This window comes from Triticum dicoccoides, chromosome 3B (genome assembly GCF_002162155.2).
Source record: "Triticum dicoccoides isolate Atlit2015 ecotype Zavitan chromosome 3B, WEW_v2.0, whole genome shotgun sequence".
Lineage (NCBI taxonomy): Eukaryota > Viridiplantae > Streptophyta > Magnoliopsida > Poales > Poaceae > Triticum > Triticum dicoccoides.
The window spans coordinates 496,776,308-496,797,517 of NC_041385.1; the positions used below are offsets into that span (position 1 = coordinate 496,776,308).

The 21,210-nt window shown below is 46.4% G+C and overlaps 1 protein-coding gene across 3 annotated transcripts in view; it reads right to left on the minus strand.

Moving 5' to 3' along the window:
* Positions 1–19,841: 19,841 nt before the first annotated feature.
* Positions 19,842–21,210, minus strand: part of LOC119276734 (ATP synthase subunit beta, mitochondrial) — a 4,960-nt gene continuing 3,591 nt past the window's right edge. Inside the window, exons 9-10 of one of the 3 annotated variants that reach the window (XM_037557876.1) lie at positions 21,082–21,204; positions 19,842–20,288 (exon numbers count right to left, since the gene is read on the minus strand). In XM_037557876.1, the coding sequence (XP_037413773.1) occupies positions 20,178–20,288; positions 21,082–21,204 (234 nt within the window). In that variant the 3' untranslated portion in view covers positions 19,842–20,177. The remainder of the gene's footprint in view (positions 20,289–21,081; positions 21,205–21,210) is intronic. The other 2 variants (XM_037557875.1, XM_037557874.1) reach the window with 2 other exon arrangements.

The window sequence follows — 21,210 nt, forward strand, 5'->3', positions numbered from 1 at the left end:
GAGATTTAGCAAGTTGCAGTGTGAACTAAATATCTTAGAATCTTCGAATGTTCTTTGAAAAGGACACACATCCTAACACTTATGAAAAATTGATGACTTAGATGTGCAACACATGAAGAAACGTTTTTCTTCAATCAATGAAGAATAACACTCTAAGTGTGAAGAAATTAATGAAGAATTTGTTTCTCAGAACCCTACGACAATTGTACGCGGTGTCTGAAATCATCATTCTTATACGGTGGGTCACGCCACCACAAAAAGTTGAAAATCTTCAATTTGAGTTTTTCCTCAGTTTTGAAATTCTTCAGTTTTTCAAATTCTTCAACTTTGCAAAATCTTCACTGTTCCCTTTGTTTTTCTTCATTGGCTATATATATATATATATATATATATATATATATATATATATATATATATATATATAAGTTTGTGTCCTCTACAGCATTCACTTATAGCTATTTCTTCAAGTTTTTTTTCTAAGTGAATGTGATCGGACCCTTCCCCCTCTATGCTATACTCAATCCAATCTATTCACAAATTCTTCATGTGCATTCTATTTGAAACTCGTTCAAAATCTTCACTGTGTCCTTGGCAGCTGAAGAAATTGCGAACGAAACTTTAAAACAAATCTTATCTAGATTTTCGGTTTTGCCGCTCAAACTGTTCCGCATCCCACGATGCATTATTCTATTCACCCACGATCGTACACGATCTCCACTACACAGTACGTGGGTGACACATGTCGCGTGAACGAGAAAGGGCAGGGGCACGTTCGTCCTAAATCTTCAGGCGAACAGTTTTTTCACCGTGTCTATAAATACCCCTCTCCCCTTCCTCACTTCATTTACTCCGCTCGACCATCTCTCTCCCGTTCGAGCTCCTCAAACCCTAGCGCCACCGCCACTCCATCGTCGCCGGTGAGGAAGAGCTTCGCTGCCTCGACCTCGTCGCCGTCGTACTCACGCCGACCGCGGAAATCTTCACTCCGCCGCCGCCGTAGCTGTCTTCCTCCGCCGAGTTAGGGCAAGGAAGATCTAACTTGACGAACTTCCCATCTGTTCTTCTCAGTTCGTCGTGTTCTTCACTTCGGGTAATTAAAAGTTACTTTTATTACTCGCGTTGATTCTCAAGCTTTCCTGAAAATCTTCAAAGGTGTTTATTCTTCAAATCTTCACACATACGAACACCACACACATCATATGATCTTGAACTGTTTCTCTAAGCAAACATTTTCTTCAAGATTCCCTAATTGTGTGGATCTTCGATCTGTACAACTCTGGAACCTAAGACAAGAACGCTTAGTGAAATTCCTCAAGGTTCATCTGGTCAAATTCCTCAAAACTTGTTCTTTTCAAAAAAAAACTTCTCAGAACGCATATGACCTCTCCAAATTCCTCGCACCTGTACTCTGTTCACAGGTACTCATGTCTGCTGCTGAATCACTAGGTTCTCATCAACTTAACTCATTTGCAGCGTTCCTCGAAGAAAAACTGCATACTTCTTCAGAAAACTCATTTGTTCAAATTCCTCAACTGAAGAATATGGCAGACGGTAAGAAGCCACAGAAAGGAGGAAAGAAACCGAGGTTATAACTGCGTTTGAAATCCCTGAGGAAATTTATGCTGACTATTGCACACCTGATGAAGCAAAATATGGCAAAGAAAACAAAAATCAGCGCAAGGTGCGCATTCAGAAAATTGAACGGAGATGGGCAAGGGAATGGAGGGAATACAGATATGTGACTCCAAAGTACATGAAGAAATTCGCCCTCAATCCTCCATGCCCAAGAGCTCCATTGGCACCTGGCCAAGTAGCTGACCCCACAAGCATCAAACGTGGTGAGGACTTTCCTGAAGAATGGGCTAAGCGCCAAGCCAAATTGGCAAGACAAGCCAAGGAGGCAGTGAAGAAATTCAATGAGGATTCTGCCACTGCTACTGCTACTGAGGCCTCAGTCAAACCGAGGAAATCCATGCCAAAGAAGCCTGCTCATAAGCCAAGTGCTTCACCAACAGCGCCCTCACGGCCAAGTTCCTCAGCAGCGCCCTCACGGCCAAGTTCCTCAGCAGCGCCCTCATGGTAAATTCCTCACACTGCTACTGCTTCACCAAAGTCCTCAGCTCCTGTGCATCTGACTACATGTCAAAGGACTGCTGGTTTCTCCATTGCCTCTGGTGTATCAGCAAGTTCCTCTGCTGCACCAAAGTCATCATCTGGCCTGACTCTGCTGAAGACCAAAGCAACAGCTGGACGAGGTCCTCGTCCAAGTCCAAAGAAGAAGCAGGTCGCATTCCATGTGCCTTCTGATGATGAAGCTTCTGATGATGAACTCGCAGAAATCATCAGAGACAGACAGGTGAAGGCCGCTAGAGCCAAAGGCACATCTGTGCCACTGCTGTTGGATCCGAGAAAAATCCTCGATTATATTGATCTCTGGCACAAGGATCCAAACACCCCCATGCATGATTTTCATCTGACCACTGGTCAAAGTCACATGCTGACCCATTTCATCACTGAAGAGAAATGGAAGTTTGAAAAGGCAAGAGAGATTAAGAAAGCTCAATACAGAAAGGAGAAGCTCCTGAAGAAAAACGTTGTCAGAATGACACCTGAGGAACTTCTCCAGGCTCAGTCTGAAATTCAAGCCCTCATCAATGACTTTGATGCCTACTATGCTGATTGGCAAGGAGCCAAAGTTAGATTCGTCAACTTGACGAAGAAATTCACCAATGTTGCTGCCCCAACGCAACATGAAATTCCTCAGGCTGAAGTCTTAGCTCAGCCGACTGAAGAACATGCCAGCACCGCTGATGAAGTTCAGGTTGCTGATGAAAATGCTAGTTCCAGGGCTGATGATCCCATTCCAGCCGCTGAAGAAATTGCCAGGGCATCCACTAGTGGTGCGCCTGAAGAAACTGAAGAAGTCAGGGCAACTGCATCAGTTGTGCCTGAAGAAAATCAACCAGATTCCTTAGCTCCATCTGCACCTACACCAACTCCAATTCTTCCATGTGCATTTGATGTGAAGAAGACCAAGGCTGCAGAGCGAGCTGCAGTGAAGAAAAGGAAGGCATCAGCTGTGTCAAATTCTTCGGCTGCGAAGAAAATGAAGCCAATGACCAGCTCACTCGAAAATCCAATTGATGTTGTTCCGATTTCCTTCATGCCATCAAAGGACCTTGTTCCTTTTGGAGAAGACTATGAGATCCCAATCGGATCTGATGAAGAACATCATTCTGCTGCTTCGTCAGAGCAGATTGATGAAGAAATTGAAGTGGACGCAATCCCTTCAACGCCAGTCATTTCCTCACCTATGCCTCAGTTCACAGCTGAAGAGGCTGGTGTTGAGGAAATTGAAGATGAAGATGTGGATATTGGGTGCACCACACCTGTGATGAATGATGACTTTTGGGAAAGTCAGCATCCCAATACTCCTCTCTTCACCCCGCTCCAACAGATTCCTCAGTCCCCTGCACCAACAGTTCAAATGGGCTCTCAAGAAACTCAACCCACTCTCTCTGTGCATGAAGAAATTCCAGCCACTAGCGCTGATGAACCTGCTGCTGCTGATCCTCGGACTGCACCTGTTGAGGAACAAGAAATTCCTCAGCCTAAAGAACCTGAGCTCGCAATTCCTGAGGTGGTGATGCAACTCACTGACACCCCTCTGCCAAAGCAGAAGAATCCATTCTCAAGCAAACAGAAGTTTAAGGCTGAAGATTTCTTTGCCGAGCATGTATTCTTCACTGACTATAATCCATATGATTCTGCTCGCATAAGGAAGAGGCGTTTCTGGACTGCCAGCCAAGCCAATTTCTATTCCTCAGTGCTCTTCAACAAAGACAAAGTCTTCGATCATGCACATATTCCTCATGTGGACATGGAGTCTCTGCCCGGCTTTGAGCCAGTCCTCAGTGTTCTTCACGACGCAGGACTTCTGAATTTCTGCATTGATATCTGTGACTGGAATGAAGAACTCATTCTTCAATTCTATGCAACTCTGCACATCACCGGAGACGCTGAAGATGTGAACTCATGGGTATTAGACTGGATGTCTGAAAATACTCACTACAAGGCACCAGCAACTGAATTGCTTCGTGCTCTACCACTCAGTCCTCCACTTGATGATGCTCGTTGTATCTACAACGAACCAGAACTTTCAAATCACTATATGCAAGTGCTGATGAAGCCATTGAAGCCAAGGCAGGCCCCACGAACCAAATTCCTCGTCAAGGAATTACTCTATGTGCCTCGGACTGTCTATCGAATTCTGACGAAGACAATGAGTCCCATCAAAGGCCACGACTCAAATGATGAAGAAGTCATTGGCATCATGAAGAATATGCTTTTCAACATCATTCATGGCGTTCCCATCAACTTCCATGATTTCTTCATGAGGACTCTGGCCAATATTGCTATGTCACCATTCGAGCTGAAGCCCTATGCTCCTTGGATTATGAGATTCATCAGGGCAAGATCTTCACTGAATTACAAAGCCGACACTCTGAACCACGGTAGCTACTTGCCTCCCATTGAAGTCCTCAAACGGACAGTTTCATCAGCTGATGACAAAGGCAAGGCCGTTGCGGTGATCGATGAAGGCATTCGTCCTTTGGATGGTCAATTTCGCAAGGCTGCATCTTACTCTACCAATGACGATTCTGCCACACATGACTCTGCCGCCAATACCTCAGCCAAGCAAAATCCTCAAGCCACAGCACCCAGGGTGATGACTGACCGTGAGTTACTCCTCAGTCTTCATCAGAAGGTTGATCGCAATCATAAATGGGTCAAGCGTCAGTTTGGTTCAATTCTTCACAACATGACCTCAACACACAATGCAGTGAAGAAAAACCAACACTACCTCCATGAAACCTTCAACAGTACCTGGGTTGTTCTCTCTCATGTCTACAGCGCTGCTGATCTGAAGAATATGGGTCTCAAGGAAGAATTTGACTGGTCTGCACCTCCACCGAAGAAATTCAAGAAGGTCAAAGTTCCTTCCTTGGTGGCCAGCTCTTATTCTTCATCGCGTGACACAGATGAGTATGAAGATTTGGACGACACTGCGGCAGGCCCTGCTACAACAAACAACCCCGACAACGCTGGCGCTCCTCCATCGACCTGAAATTCTTCAGGGGCGTTAGTCCTCAGTTTCAATCCTTTTGGTCATTTGATGACAAAGGGGGAGAAATCTGAGTTAGTCTTCAAGCGGGTCTATATTAAGGGCATTTTTAAGTTACAAATCTCGTTCTTCTGAGACTTTTATTTTGATCGAGTTGTAATCTTAAACCCGATGGTGCACTGATACTTTTGTTGCATTATGCTCTGCATGCTTATTTCCTCGTTAATGACATTGCACGCATGCTGAATCTCATCAGGCACCATATTTCAGCATGCATTTCAAATTCTTCATATTATATATCAAATGCGTGTATGAATTACAAGATATAGGGGGAGATCTCCATGATTCAACTCTTCAAATGTGCATTGCCTCAAAAGCAAATTCCTCACTATGCACATCTTCAGGGGGAGTTCTACTATATCTTGTAATCAAATTCCTCAATATCAGTGTATACACTTCATATGTCTATCCCCGTTGAAAACTTAACCTATGTTGTCATCAATCACCAAAAAGGGGGAGATTGTAAGTGCATCTAGTGCCCCTTAGTGATTTTGGTGTATTGAAGACTTATAGGTTAAGGGACTAATGCGTTTGTGAGTGTACACAGGTCTATAAGTCTATGAGGAGTTTGATATTTACAGAGAAAGTCGACCCCTAAAAATGAAGTTCTTCAACTGAAGACTTTGATATTCTGAAGACTTACTGAAGACTTTGAAAGTGAAGAAATTGGTGTGACCTTGAAGACTTGGTATTCATTTGTGGAACATGAAGCGTGAAGACTTTTGTTTTCTTAGTTTCATTTTCTCTTTCTTGAGTCATAGGAAACACCGTACTGTTAAAGGGGGTCGAGGAAATACTAAGGAAAAATTTACATGTGATGCTCAACTCAAAATCCTACACCTACCAATCCCTTCGAGTGAAGCCTTTGGAAATCTCATACAGTTCAGCCACTTTCTTCAGTGACAGAGACAAAGTTCTTCTGGTCGCTGATGAATTTGTTCTGACTGGGGAGTTAGGAATTCGCCAGTGCGAATTACCTACACAGTGAGGAACATGATAGCCCTGAGGAATTTGAGAGTCAAATTTTCGACCGTTGCTGTGCTGCGCGCCAGCTGTCCCAAAATATCTTATCCACCTAATGGTCATATCATTGAGGGACATTTATGTCTTATCATGTCGGGCTGCTCCCTAGGCTATAAATAGCCGCCCCCTACAACCACTAGCTGGTTGGCTGCTCCGAGAGAACTTGACACTTGTCATTTGAGAGCAACCCATCCTCCGAGGACTTTGAGCGAAAATCATCAAGTGAGGAAAATCCCAAACCCAAACACCTACAAACCCCAAAGTGATTGAGCATCACTGAAGAAATTGATCCTACGTGGATCCGACGCTTGTTACCTTTGAAGACTGTGCTTCTTCCAGACAGTTAGGCGTCAAGGTCTGGAGCATCCAAGAGGAATTGTGGATCGCCAAGTGACCAAGTCTGTGAAGGTTTGGAAGTCGCCTGAAGACTTACCACGAGTGATTGGACGAGATCTGTGTGATCTTAGTTCAAGGAGAATACGGTGAGGACTGGGTGTCCTGAGCTGCGTGCTCAACGACTGGGTGTCCGGGACTGTGTGTCCTCGAGTTTAAATACTCAGCCGCTCCAACCAGACGTACAACTGAGACAGCAGTTGGAACTGGTCTACCAAATCATTGTCTTCACCAACCTACTGGTTCTATTTCCTCAACTCTTTCATTTCCTCATTACTGTGTTGAGTGTTTGTTCATATCTGTGTTTGAAGACTTTGACTGAAGAGTTTCTCAATTTCCTCAGTTCAATTTCTTCAGTCTGTTTGTCTTCATCTTGTGTTATCCTGTGATTACGTTTTCTGTACTCTGTGCTTGTCTTCATTTCATCATGATGACCATGCTTGTATTCTGTTATGCTTACTTCTGAGTACTTATTCCGCTGCTAATAGTTCTTCGCTAAGGAATTTCCTCACCGGCAAATTCCTCAGTGAAGAATTCATAAAAATTGCCTATTCACCCCCCCCCCCTCTAGTCGACATAACGCACTTTCAACCACCCACTTGGTAGCCGCTGTCGACGATCTAACCGACATGCTAAACTACGACTCCGAAGACATCGACGGTATGGACGACGATGCCGGAGACGACCAAGAACCAGCGCCTACTGAGCACTGGAAAGCCACCCCAACTCACGACGTATGCATGGTGGATACACCAAAGGGAAGCGACAATGAGGAAAAACGGGACGCGGCGAAGGACAACTCCCCCAACAAACAACCAAAACGGCGACGCAAGCGCCGCCCGAAGACCGGCCTCGATAAAAACGGCACCCATACGGACCCGGCAATAGAGCAGGGCGAAGCAGTGGACGACGCATATGCCACCAAGCAGCCATCCGAACATGATGAACTGGACAAGCAACCCATCCCCGGTGAAGACGATATCACATCACCAGAGCATGCGAACCTTCATAAAAGGCTCATCGCCACTGCAAGAAGTTTGAAGAAGCAAAAGAGGAAGCTCAAAACAGCAGAGGACGCACTCAGAATGAGATGGAGCAAAGTACTCAACACCGCAGATAAATATGGCACTAGTCACCAGACAAAGAGCTACCCGAAGCGCAAGTTGTTGCCCGAATTTGACGAGGAGGCCTTAGAGCCCCCGCAGTCAAAAAAGAAAGAAGCCACCTGGCCGGATAGACGACCAGATGACAGGCCAAGAGCAACAAGGGGCGCCGCACACAAGCCGGCACACGATCAGCATAAAGATCCTCAGAAAAAGGATAACCCAGCCAGGTCTATCTATGGGCCAAAAAAGAAGACTCCAGGAAGTAACACAACCAGCCGAGCATTTGAAGACAACGCCACACCCAAATACAGGGGCGCCGCACACCCACTATGTTTCACCGACGAGGTACTGGATCATGGATTTCCAGCGGGATTCAAACCCGTAAACATAGAGGCATACGACGGAACAACAGACCCCGGAGTCTGGATTGAGGATTACATCCTACACATACATATGGCCAGAGGAGACGATCTCCATGCCATAAAATACCTACCCCTCAAGCTCAAAGGGCCAGCTCAGCATTGACTTAAAAGTCTCCTAGAAAATACCATTGGAAGTTGGGAAGAGCTTGAGGATGCGTTTCAAGAAAATTTTCAGGGGACTTATGTCCGGCCTCCGGATGCAGACGATTTAAGTCACATAACTCAACAGCCCGGAGAGTCAGCACGCAAATTCTGGAACAGGTTTCTCACTAAAAAGAACCAAATAGTCGACTGTCCGGACGTTGAAGCCTTAGCGGCCTTTAAACACAACGTCCGAGACGAATGGCTCGCCAGACACCTCGGACAGGAAAAACCAAGAACAATGGCCGCACTAACAAGCCTCATGACCCGCTTTTGCGCGGGGGAAGACAGCTGGCTGGCTAGATGCAGCACCAGCGACCCGAGTACATCCGAAGTTAGGGATGGAAATGGGAAATCATGATGCGGAAAAGATCAGCGCCGGAATAAGGAAAATGGCCCAAATAGTACGGCGGTCAACGCCGGATTCAAAAGCTCTCAGCCGAACAACAAAACACTGCCCCTAAAGGATAACAGTGACGAGCTATCCAACCTAAACAAGATTCTGGATAGACTGTGTCAAATACATGGTACCTCCGGGAAGCCTGCAAACCATACCCACAGAGATTGTTGGGTCTTCAAGCAGTCCGGCCGACTTAACACCGAACACAAGGGGCTCGACACACCAAGTGAAAGTGACGAAACCCAAAAGCAGCACTCCGGAAAACAAAAGACTTTCCCACTAGATGTCAAAATAGTGAACTCACTTCATGTGATAACACGCAGCGCGGCACCTGCCATACCAGGACACCGTCCGCAGACTGGGGATAGAACCTACCAAAATTCGCTATAGCAGCACTTCCTTCAAAGGAGTGACGGCAGGCCTTTTTAGCCAATTATACAGGCTCTGTACCACTAGAGGTTGTGTTCGGTTCATCCGACAACCCCCGTCGCAAAAAGCTCACTCTCCATCGCCCCATTTAGCAGTAGCCCTTAAGCACTACTGGGGCGCACAGCTTTCGCCCGCTTTAATGCAATACCACATTACGCGTCTCTTACGCTTAAAAATGCCCGGTCCACGTGGCATAATCTCAAAACTCCAAGTGTCTCTCGACCATGGAGAATGTGCGGATGCCTCGATAGCCACACACTAATCCGACCTTGCAGGTCAAAGCCCATAAAAACAGGTCATTTAGACCTCGGACATGGTTAGACGAGTCCGGCGTAACTTAACAAGGGGCTTCCCAGCCGCATACCCCCTTTTTTTATAAGGGGTCGCGCGCATAAATGATGAAAGCCAATAAAGCTCAACTTTCTTCATCTTCCAAATTATACTTTATTTTAATGCAATTTTTGCACGATATTTCTTAGAAACTAAGTCATTCTCTTTTACAGATGAAGCACGTGCTACACCCGTCCAGGATACAGCACAACGGAGACACAGGCGCGGACGTGCAGTAGGGATCCATTGCAAGGATTCTTTTCAGATTAAGACCCTGCGTAAACCTTTCTTACTGTCTCTTGTTGATACACATCCCCCGGTTTCCTACCATAGCCGAGGAGGAGGCTGGCGTTTTGGCATCGGCCGCGTCAGAAGTTCCCGCCTGTACCTGGACACTAGGGGCTTAGGGCCTTGTTCTGCCCGATATCATAAAGACCGAACACCTCAGGGAGTGTTCGGCGTCTCGAGTTAGGCCATATATGCATCAGCTCTGAATCATGTCTTTGGTCAAATGTTGGGTTTGCCCAGCTCCTGTGTTTTGCTGCCTTACGTTCCGTATCATCGGCTAACGCGGCACCAGGAGAACTACTGCGATTGTGCCCCGATTCGGCCGGGAGAGCACCTCAGTAGAGAAAGCCAAAAACTGACTGTCATGATATAGCGAGAGACTGGTCAACCACTCGATCGACCATTGGAATGTTTAGAATTCCTCCGCTTTGACGAAGGACCGCTTCCTGGTCAGGCACATACGCGCCCCGAGTTCGGAGAAGCGCGGTGCCATCAGGGGCTATATAGTAGCCCCACATTCGAGCTCCCATGGCTAAGTGAAAGTGATAAAGCATTATAGTCCGGTTGCCTAGTTTGCTACGCTATCACCTCCTTACAAGGACCAAGACATTGGATTAAGTGTGAAAAAGCGCTTTTCTTTTTGCAAACACTCCGCACCATGTGCGTGGGGGCTGAAGCCAAAGACTGCCATCTTTCAGATTATACATACATATACGGCCGCACAGGAGATGGTTCAATACTTGAATGCACAAGTATAAAAAGCTATTGCATTATACACATGATCTCAGAAATCATAAAGGTCATTCAAATATAACATCTTTCGAGCACTGCGACTCTATTATATGAGCGCCCGGCAGGACTTCCTCAAAATAGTGCTCGGTAGGGAATCGGCTCTTGTCCGAACCCCGGGATGCAACAACGGTGGCATCCATCTCCGCCCAGTATGTCCTACCATGGGCGAGAGCCATCCGTGCACCTTCTATGCACGCCGACCGCTTCATCGCCCCAATACGCGGCACCGCCCCAAGGAATTGCTGCAACAAGCCAAAATAACTCTTCGGCTTGGGCCTTTTCGGCCACAGGTGAGTGACCACATCCATCATGGCCAGTCCGGACTATCTATTCAGCTCAGCCCACTCAACCAGCCGATCACTCAACGGAAGTGGACGCTCCGGACTATGGAATTGAGACCAGAAAAGCTCTTCCATTTCGTGATCCTTCTGGCTTCGGAAGTGCACGACTGCGTCCGCCGCACTCGCTGCCAAGTCCAGATAGGGATCCTCCACACCGTACAATCGGCCCAGCTGAGCATACTTCGGATCCGTGAATTTCCTACGCAGCATAAAGGGCTTTTCAGCCGCAATGTCTCTGACCTGACGCAGTTCCTCCTTCATAGCCCGCATCGCACTACGGGCATCCTTGGCTTCGGCGTTGGCCTTCTTCAAGTCCTCTTGCTCTGCTCGGCGTTCTCTTTCAAGAACCTCCTGGCGGTCAGTAGCAACTTTTAATTTCGCGGCCATTCCGGCCATCTCCTCCCTGCTTCGGTAGTGAGTAGCCTTCTCGGCTTCTAGCTCTTCCGCTGCCTTCGAGGCAGCCGCCTCACTTTTTCTGGCTTGCTCCTTGGCCCAAGCAAGTTCTGCTCGAAGGTCTTCCACAGCAGCAGCACCATCTGCATCAAGCATACAAATTGTTAGGAATGGGCGTCAGCTCCCTTACTAAGCGACCGCGGAGCAACCACATACCTTGTGACTCATCAAGTCGTTTATTGACCAGCGAGATGTCCGCATCCGCAGCGTCGAGTTGCTTCTTGAGCTCGGCGAATCCATCAGTCCGGCTGGCCACCGAACGTTCCGCCACCTACATAGGAAAGGCGACAGTTAATAACTGAGATTATGATCCTAGGCACGCTGTCGTTTTCGATAGCATACCAAGTCTCAGGGGCTACTATCTATACAGGGCGCATTTTATGTGCAAAACTGTCAAAAGGTATGTCATTTTTTTGCGTACCTCAAACCCCATCAGTAAACTTCCGACGGCCTCATACAACCCGCTTTCGGCGGACGAGATCCTCTCAATCACATTACCCATTAATGTGCAGTGATCTTCTGAGATAGAGCCCTCTTGAGCAAATCCTGCAGCTCCACCGGTCGTACTCCAATGGGTGACGAACTCTCCGGTCCTGCCGGACTCGGGGAGACCCTCCGTGACGACACCTCAGGGTCGCCTGCCCCGCACGACGGGGCGGCATATGGAGGCATTTCGCTCTCCATCATTTCCGGACGAAGGTCCCCCGACGATGAGCTGTGCTGAGATGGGCTGAGATCCGAACTACAAGGTGAAAACTTCGGTTGCCTTTAGAAATCAAGCAGGGATGTCCACTATTACAAAATCCCCCCTTTTTTACTTACGGCTCGCTAGAGGGCTGATTCCTCCGATAAGACAGTACGGCCGGGGCTCTTCCCGGCACAGGACCTTCCAGTACAGATTTCTTTCCCCGCTTTGAGGCCTTGGCCTCCGGGTCTGCGGAAGCGGTCCTCTTCTCCCCCTGGAAGGAGGGACTCTCGATTCCTCCCTTACTAAAAGCCTCTTTGGCGAAGGTGGTAGTTTCCCTGTGCCCCCCTTCACCCTCCTCCGAAGGTGCGACCTCCAACATTTTGATTAACACGGGATCCTGCGTGGTCTCGGGGAGGGGGGCGGACACCGTATCAGTTTTGCTTGCGCTATCCACTCATGTCCAGGGATAGCTGGTTAAAAGGCAAACTCGCGATAAATAAATGGATGGTGTGTCCGGACACAGGGCTACTTACTTGAGTATCCGGGCGATTGCAGCTTAGGCCAGCATCCTCGGTCAATTCCGGACGCGTCTCTTGCGATCCGAAGAACAGTTTGTACATCTCCGCGGGTGTCAAACCCATGAAGTGTTGAAGAGCTTGTGGCCCCTCCGGATTAAATTCCCACAGGCGGAGGGGGCGACGTTTGCAGGGCAGTAGGCGCCGGATCAACATAACCTGTACCACTGCGACCAGATCGATCTCCCTTTCTTGGAGGCCTCTAATCCGGTCCTGCAATAGGGGTACGTCTTTGGACGGCCCCCAGTCACGCCCCTTGTTGACCCATGACGTCAGCTGTTGTGGAGGGCCCGAGCAAAAGACGGGCGGCGGCCTCTGCCTGCTGCCCTTGGGAGCGGTGATATAGAACCACTCCTGTTGCCACAAGCCGAACTCCTCCTGAAAAGAGCCCTTGGGCCATGGAGCTTCGGCCCTCTTGCTTATAACTGCCCCTCCGCACTTTGCCTGACGCCCCTCAATCATCTTCGGCTCCACATTGAAGGTTTTGAGCCACAAGCCGAAGTGAGGGGTAGTGCGGAGGAAGGCTTCGCAGACGACAATGAATGATGAGATATGGAGGATGGACTCCGGAGCCAAGTCGTGGAATTCCAGCCCATAGTAAAACATGAGCCCCCTCATGAAAGGATCCGTCGGGAAGCCTAAACCCCGACGGAGGTGACACGAACATGATGCTCTCGCCAGGCTCGGGAGTAGGGATAACCTGCCCTCGGGCAGGCAGCCTATGCGAAATCTCATAGGTTAAGTACTTGGCGTCTCTCAGCTTTAGCACGTCCTCTTCCGTGACGGAGGAGGGCATCCACCGGCCTCGTAGGTCAGGACCGGACATTGTCAAAGATCGAAAGTACCCGAATCTGGAGCCCTGGGTGTTGGAACTCGGGGAGAGGGGCGGATTCGGTAGAGGATTGAATAAAAAGAACGGGCATTGGTCTCATTATAAAGGGGAAGAATATCAAGAGCCGTCCCCGTGACCGTTTGGAACCCGCCTTCGATGGAGGGGGCGTGGCAACGGGCGCGGTTGGGTTACCCATGTCCGTATTGATGAGAATCCCGGAATAAGGGGAACACGATCTCTGCTTCGACAAGACGTGCCAAGGAAACCGCTTCGCTAAACGCGCTGAGGTGGAACAATAAAAACAATTTGAGTAAAGACTTGGTAGTGGTGTGACATCACGCCACAAAACACGTCAGCAGATCGAACTTGTGTAATATTATTCTCTCTATGGTGGTATGTGGGATTTATTTTGCAGAGCCGGACACTATCCTGGTGTTCACAATCTTCTATAAATTATTCGGAGGAAGAACCCACCTTGCAATGCCGAAGACAACATGCGCGCCGGACTCGTCGTCATTGAAGCCTGGTTCAGGGGCTACTGAGGGAGTTCCGGACTAGGGGGTGTCCGGATAGCCGAACTATCATCATCGGCCGGACTCCAAGACTATGAAGATACAAGATTGAAGACTTCGTCCCATGTCCGGATGGGACTTTCCTTGGCGTGGAAGGCAAGCTTGGCGATACGGATATGTAGATCTCCTACCATTGTAACCGACTTTGTGTAACCCTAGCCCTCTTCGGTGTCTATATAAACCGGATGGCTTTAGTCCATAGGACGAACAACAATCATACCATAGGCTAGCTTCTAGGGTTTAGCCTCCTTGATCTCGTGGTAGATCCACTCTTGTAACACACATCATCAATATTAATCAAGCAGGACGTAGGGTTTTACCTCCATCAAGAGGGCCCGAACCTGGGTAAAACATCGTGTCCCTTGTCTCCTGTTACCATCCGCCTAGACGCACAGTTCGGGACCCCCTACCCGAGATCCGCCGGTTTTGACACCGACATTGACCTTCTTTGAGCTTGCTAACTCTCAATCCCTCCATGGATTCTTGCTAGTTTTTGAGGGAAAAGAGAGAGGAGATCTAGATCCACATTTCCACCAATCACTTTCTCCTCAATGTGAGGGGAACCCCTTGGATCTAGTTCTTGGAGTTCTTGGTGTTCTCCTTCTTGTTCTTCCTCTCATTTTCCTCCCTAGCATTAGTTGCTTCGGTGGGATTTGAGAGAGAAGGACTTGGGCACTCCGTGTGCCCTTGCCATTGCATTTGGTGCATCGGTTTGAGTTCTCCACGGTGATACGTGGAAGTTACAAGTTGAGAAGCTTATTACTCTTGGGTGCTTGGTGCCCTTGAGCTTGTTCCTCTTGGGTGCTTGGGCGCCCTAGACGGTTGGTGGTGTTCGGAGCTCAATCATTGTGGTGTAAAGCTCCGGGCAAGCGTCGGGGTCTCCAATTAGGTTGTGGAGATCGCCCCGAGCAATTTGATGGGTAGCGGTGACCGCCCCCAAGGGTTGCCAAAGTGTACGGGTTCGGTGACCGCCCCCAAGGGTTGCCATTTGTACGGGTTCGGTGACCGCCCTCAAGGGTCCCTTAGTGGAATCACGGCATCTTGCATTGTGCGAGGGCGTGAGGAGATTACGGTGGCCCTAGTGGCTTCTTGGGGAGCATTGTGCCTCCACACCGCTCCAAACAGAGATTAGCATCCGCAAGAGTGTGAACTTCGGGATACATCATCGTCTCCGCGTGCCTCGGTTATCTCTTACCCGAGCCCCTTTATTTATGCACTTTACTTTGTGATAGCCATATTGTTCTTTGTCATATATCTTGCTATCACATAGTTGCTTATCTTGCTTAGCATAAGTTGTTGGTGCACATAGGTGAGCCTAGTTGTTGTAGGTTTTGTGCTTGACAAATTAACCGCTAGGTTTATTCCGCATTTGTTCAAGCCTAAATCGTAATTATTTTAAAGTGCCTATTCACCCCCCCCCCCCTCTAGGCGACATCCACGATCTTTCGGAAGTCATATTTTGGCTACCGAAAAAGTTTCAGGTTTTACTAGTATTGTACCAGGAAACTTCGGGAAGGTTCCAAAAGGTTCTAGAAGGTTCCAAAGGGTTCTGGAGGAGTCTGGAAAGGTCCCTCCAGCACCTAGAGTGTGCATGGGTTGTAAGGGGCGTCCTAGCCTTATTGGGCCAGGCGCACCAGCCCCCTAAGGCCCATCCGCCTAGGAGAAGGGAAACCCTAAGGGGGAGGGCCCTCCAGTTGGCTTGGAGGGCACTCCTTCCCCTTTGGATGCCTCCCCTCCTTGGAGGATGGGCTAGGGCTGTGCCTCCAGCTCTCCAACACACCTATATATAGTGGGGAGGAGGGGTAAGGGTTGGACACAACAATTCCCACGCCCTGCGCCCTCCCCTCTCTCCCATTCTTCCTCGTTCGTAGTTCCAGAGGCTCTTGGCAAAGCCCTCTTAGGATTGCTCCACCACCATCTCCACCACGCCATCGTGCTGGTTGAGATTCCATCTACTTCTCCTCCCTCTTTTGCTGGATCAAGGAGGAGACGTCATCGAGCTATATGTGTGTTGAACGCGAAGGTGTCGTCCGTTCGGCGCTAGATCGGATTAGATCGTGATCGGATCATGAAGAGTACTACTACATCAACCGTGTGTTATACGCTTCCGTTTAGCGATCTACAAGGGTATGTAGATGCAATCTCTCCTTTCATAGATGTTCATCTCCTAGATTGATCTTGGTGAGCGTAGGAAATTTTTTGTTTCCAATGCAACGTACCCCAATAGTTTCCTTGTTACTGGTTTTGTTCTCTTTTCTCGTTATCGTGTTCCGACATTCCCGTGATCAAATCACGATGTGTCTGGCAGATGATGATGGATATTGTAACACCAAAAGGGCTCAAAGAGTATCTCTCCATCATCAAAGGAGCAATCCCAATTTTGAGCTATCAAGTCCCTTATCATACTTCTCCATGAACCTGAAAGCCGCGTAATTGCCACCCTATTATGGTTGATGTTTAACTAACTCCAAAGTTCATGAAGCAAGCATGAAGGAACTTGATACTCTCATTTTTTTGAAATAAAACATCAAACTTTATTCATTAGATATAACAGTTACATCGTCAGTAAGGAAAGATACAATGTCATCCATAGGCTCCTCAAACCAATCCCTAGTTACAAAAAAATTCGCTAGCCTAGCAATTTCATGAGCAACCTTATTTGCTTCCCTATTACAATGTTCAAACCTCGTAACAGTAAATTCACAAGACATAAAATAGCAATCATCGAACGCTGCCGCCGCCACTCCTGCTGATTGTCCTCCATTTTTCATTGTGTCAATCACTTCCAAATTATCCGAGTTGACAATAAGGCGATTACACCCCGCCTTCTGTGCTAGGATAAGGCCAAACCTTGGCGTCATTGCTTCTGCTGCTAGTACATCAGCACACCAGTCGATCCTCCAGCTTCCGCCTACAATGAACCTTCCTTCGTCCTCTCTGAGGACTGCCCCTGTCGTTTCTCTAAGCAGATCATGGTCAAAAGAAGCATCAACATTTAGCTTCACAAAAACCATAGGAGGTCTAAGCCATCCCCTTGTTTTACTGATTGCCTTAGGGGAGTTTGCTTTGACATAGTTTGCTGTTATAGCACGAGCCACCATCGAAGTTTGATATGCATCTTGAGACTTTCCTTCATGAACTAGTTTGCGTCTATCCCACCATAAATACCAAGTTGTTATTGCGATCAATTCACGTGCATTCTGGATGCCCAGTTCAGATATTTCTTGATCTCGCATAAGTAGTAAAAACTCAAGAACTGCCTCTCCCGACTGGTCGATAGCACAAGCTGTATTGATCACTTCATGCAAACCTAACTTAGCATAGACCTGTTTCGCCTTCTGACGCAGAAACAAGATGTGTTTTGTGTCTTCTGGCCCATTAGAACATGATGGGCATATGGGCGAGACTTTCATGTGTCTATTGGCAAGCGTAACTCGGCATGGGAGGGTACCATGCAATGTACGTCAGATGAAAAAAAATTACCTTTGCCAAATAAGATAGCTTCCGTATCTTGCTCCAAATAGGATTAGCATTAGCTCTACCCATCCCATTTGTATGTTGCAATCTCCTCCCATGCTGTTGGTTCCATTCCTCCCAATATGTTGATCGAACAGTAAACAAACCATTTTTTGGAGCTCCAAGCAATGAAGTCGCTCATGTCATGCATCGGAAGGGGAATCGCGAGCACCCTTTGAGCGTCAATTGGCCACAAAGTTTATCTCACCAAGTCTTCATCCCAATAACTCGTGATTGGATCAATAAGATCATATACCTTTGACAGAAGTTGCCCCACCCCCCTAGGAGTAATTATTTTCTTATTTGCACAATTCGGGATCCAAGCATCTTCCCAGATATCAATATTTTTTTCATTTCCAACTCGCCGGATATAACCATTCCTTAGAGAATTAATCCCCGCCATAATGCTTTGCCAGGTAAAAGAAGAACCCTTCTTTAGATTTGCATTCATCAAAATCGACATTCGGGAAATATTTAGCTCTCAAGATTGTGGCACACAAAGATTCTGGATTATCAAGCAAACACCACACTTGCTTGGCTAGCAAAGCCAAATTGAAACAATGTATATCTCGGAATCCCATTCCTCATTGGTCTTTTGGGACACACATCTTCCACCACGCCATCCAATGCATCCTTTTCTGATTGTCCTCGTCACCCCACCAAAATTGCGACATCGCGTCAATGATTCCTAAAACAAATTAGGAATTTTACAGACGGACATGGCATAAGTTGGGATAGCTTGTACAACCGCTTTAAGTAGGATTTCCTTCCCTCCAGCGGATAACAATTTCTCTTTCCATCCACTAATTTTTTTAATAATGCGATCAATTAGGAATTGGAAACAATCACTTTTATCCATACCCACATTTGCAGGCAAACCCAAATATTTGTCATTGAGGGCTTCGGTCATAATATCCAGGGTAGTGCAAACACTAACTTCATCTGTGCTATAAAATCATTAACTTACGACGAATGTATCTCATAGCATAACATCAATATGAGTTAATTCAACACAGGTGTTCTTCTAACATTGTGTCCTCAAAATTGCCGAGATGGTCATGCCCATGATCAAGAAAACGTGGCCATCATGCAACGTTTGAGCTAGTCTTAGAGACACGACTAGGAATATATTTTGATCGGACGACCAAAGCGTGAGGTGAATGAACGGTTAGCTACGTGACCGATCCCTCGCAAATACCAGTTTGTTGACACTTAGCGTGGGCCTACGAATATATCATCATCACTAACCATAAAATTTTCCCAAGAGCAAACACAAAAGTCAAGTGCCTACTGATGAATCTCTACTTTGTAGTAGTAGAAGAATTGTTGGGATTAATGGTGGCTTCAAAATCTATGTATGCACCAAGTTTGTTGCCAATGCTAGTGAAGAAAGTTCTAAGAATATTGATGGTAACATGTGGTCCATATTTGATGCTATGGTGACTGAAAAGAATTATGATACACCAAGCTACATATATCAACACAAAAATTGGACATATTCAGTATGGACAAGTCATATCCATATAAGACTCCTATGGTTTTTCGATCCCAATACATAGAGAAAGATCCATTCGGACTCCTTGGGAAGATTCGATTCTAATGCATAGAGAAATGTCCATTTAAACTCCTAGGGAAGATTGGAGAAAAGATGTAGGGGCTCAAGGTTCCATATCACAGTGCAATTATAATGTCTATGTATCTTGCAATTTGCACGAGGTATGATACCGTATTTGCAGTGAATGGCAGCTTTTGGTTAGGCCGTGGATTTTCTGAAAGCAGTTGTGGGAGATGTGATGTGGAAAAGTTGATGCAAGCTTTATGTTATGAGAAATCTGTAATGTCATTTGGCAAACTAACTATCTAAAATATGGCCGTGAATGTAAAAGAATAGCCCCAAGAGCTGAGAGATTATCTGTACATTGTTTAACAGCCATAATTAACACATTACCATATCTTATACTCCATCCGTCCCAAAATAAGTGACTCAACTTTGTGCTAACTTTGTACTAAAGCTAATACAAAGTTAAGTCACTTATTTTAGGGAGTATTTCTTTATGGAGGGAGTAATTTTTTGTTTTGCGAATTTCAAGTTAATTGGCCACATGAAAATGAATAATCTACTAACTTTGGATGTCATTGACAGATCATGTTTAACCTAATTGAGCACACTAATGATTTTATACACCTTGAATATTCAGCTTCAATATAAGAAAAGTTATTCTGAGATAATTGCTGAATAGGATGCAACACGTGAGTGTTGTAGGAAGATAATGCTGCTTGTATTGCAGGTTTTTATCTAGTCAATCGAAGTAGGTATGGAGTAAAAATGTTAATAGCACAGAAAAGAGAATATGCTTGCGATGGCAACCCTCATGACTTATTCGACACGTACGACGACAGCAGCATGAGAGACAAATATTTCAGTTTCGTTTTTCACCGAGAACAAGCACACGGTGTGACCGCTCATGTGTCACAAAAAGAGAACACTCTCTTCCTTGAAGGGCAGTAAGCCAGATAAATAGGTCACTGCGAATCCTTATTCGGGAAAAAGTGGAGGGGGGAAACATCCATCAGCAGGGCCGGGCCTCCTGCCTCTAAATACATATCCTGGCTAACAGAGAGTAAAAAGCACAACAGGTTGACCACAAAAAGGTTAAAATTGCAGGTTGCTTGTAAAGAGGAAGTTTCTTATCAAGCGTTCTCCTTGGCAATCTTCTCGGCCTTGGCAATGACCTCCTCTATTCCTCCAACCATGTAGAATGCCTGCTCTGAAAGGTCATCATATTTCCCATCCAGAACACCCTGTGACATGTTGACAAGTTTCATACAACGGGTCACAAAAGTAACATCCCAAAAGAAACAATGCACCACAAAATGCAAACGTAACAAAACATATGATGTTTTCAACAACACGTGTTCCTAAAACTTGGGAGCTGTTTGTTCGTTCCTGAAATTGACCGGTGCATATCCACCAGCCCAGTAATACTAGGGCACATAATTGTACTGATTGGAATATTTGGAAACTAAATGAGGTGATCCAAACACATATCTGGAGTTATAATAGAAACACATGCATAGCTATTTTCTCTGACACTACCAGGTCAATTCAGCTATATTAACCATTATCCTGTCAATGTACCAGACAAAAAAAAACAATCACTACTTTTCTAGTGAAATTCGAACCAAAATCCGTAGAAACACAACTCTATCAACAAAATAAGATTTCTAAGTAGCTAGATTTAACACATCTTTTCTTTGGCATAAGTCTATGGGGTGACAATCTAATGTGTGACGCTCCAGCTACTCCCCACATCACAGACTTCACAGTGCACTGCATCAGCATCATGTGCACACGCAAGGTGATCAGATGTTGCAGACCACGATAATGGAAACAGACAACGCTCGAATGTGCATTATCTAGCTTTTCTAATAAATTCAAATTCAAAGACGATATTATCATATGCAGTGTTCATTTTGTCACCACGGAACAACCATTGCAACAAACACAAATAATAAAACCAAATATCTAAAGAATATCTTGAGAACACAAATGGAATAAATCAATTTGAGAGGGGGGGGGGGTCAAACTATTTACCTGGAAACTTTGAACACCCTCCTTAAGCTCAACATACTTTCCAGGTGCGCCTGTGAAAACTTCAGCAACATGGAAAGGTTGGCTAAGGAACCGCTGAATTTTCCTAGCGCGAGCGACTGTTAACTTGTC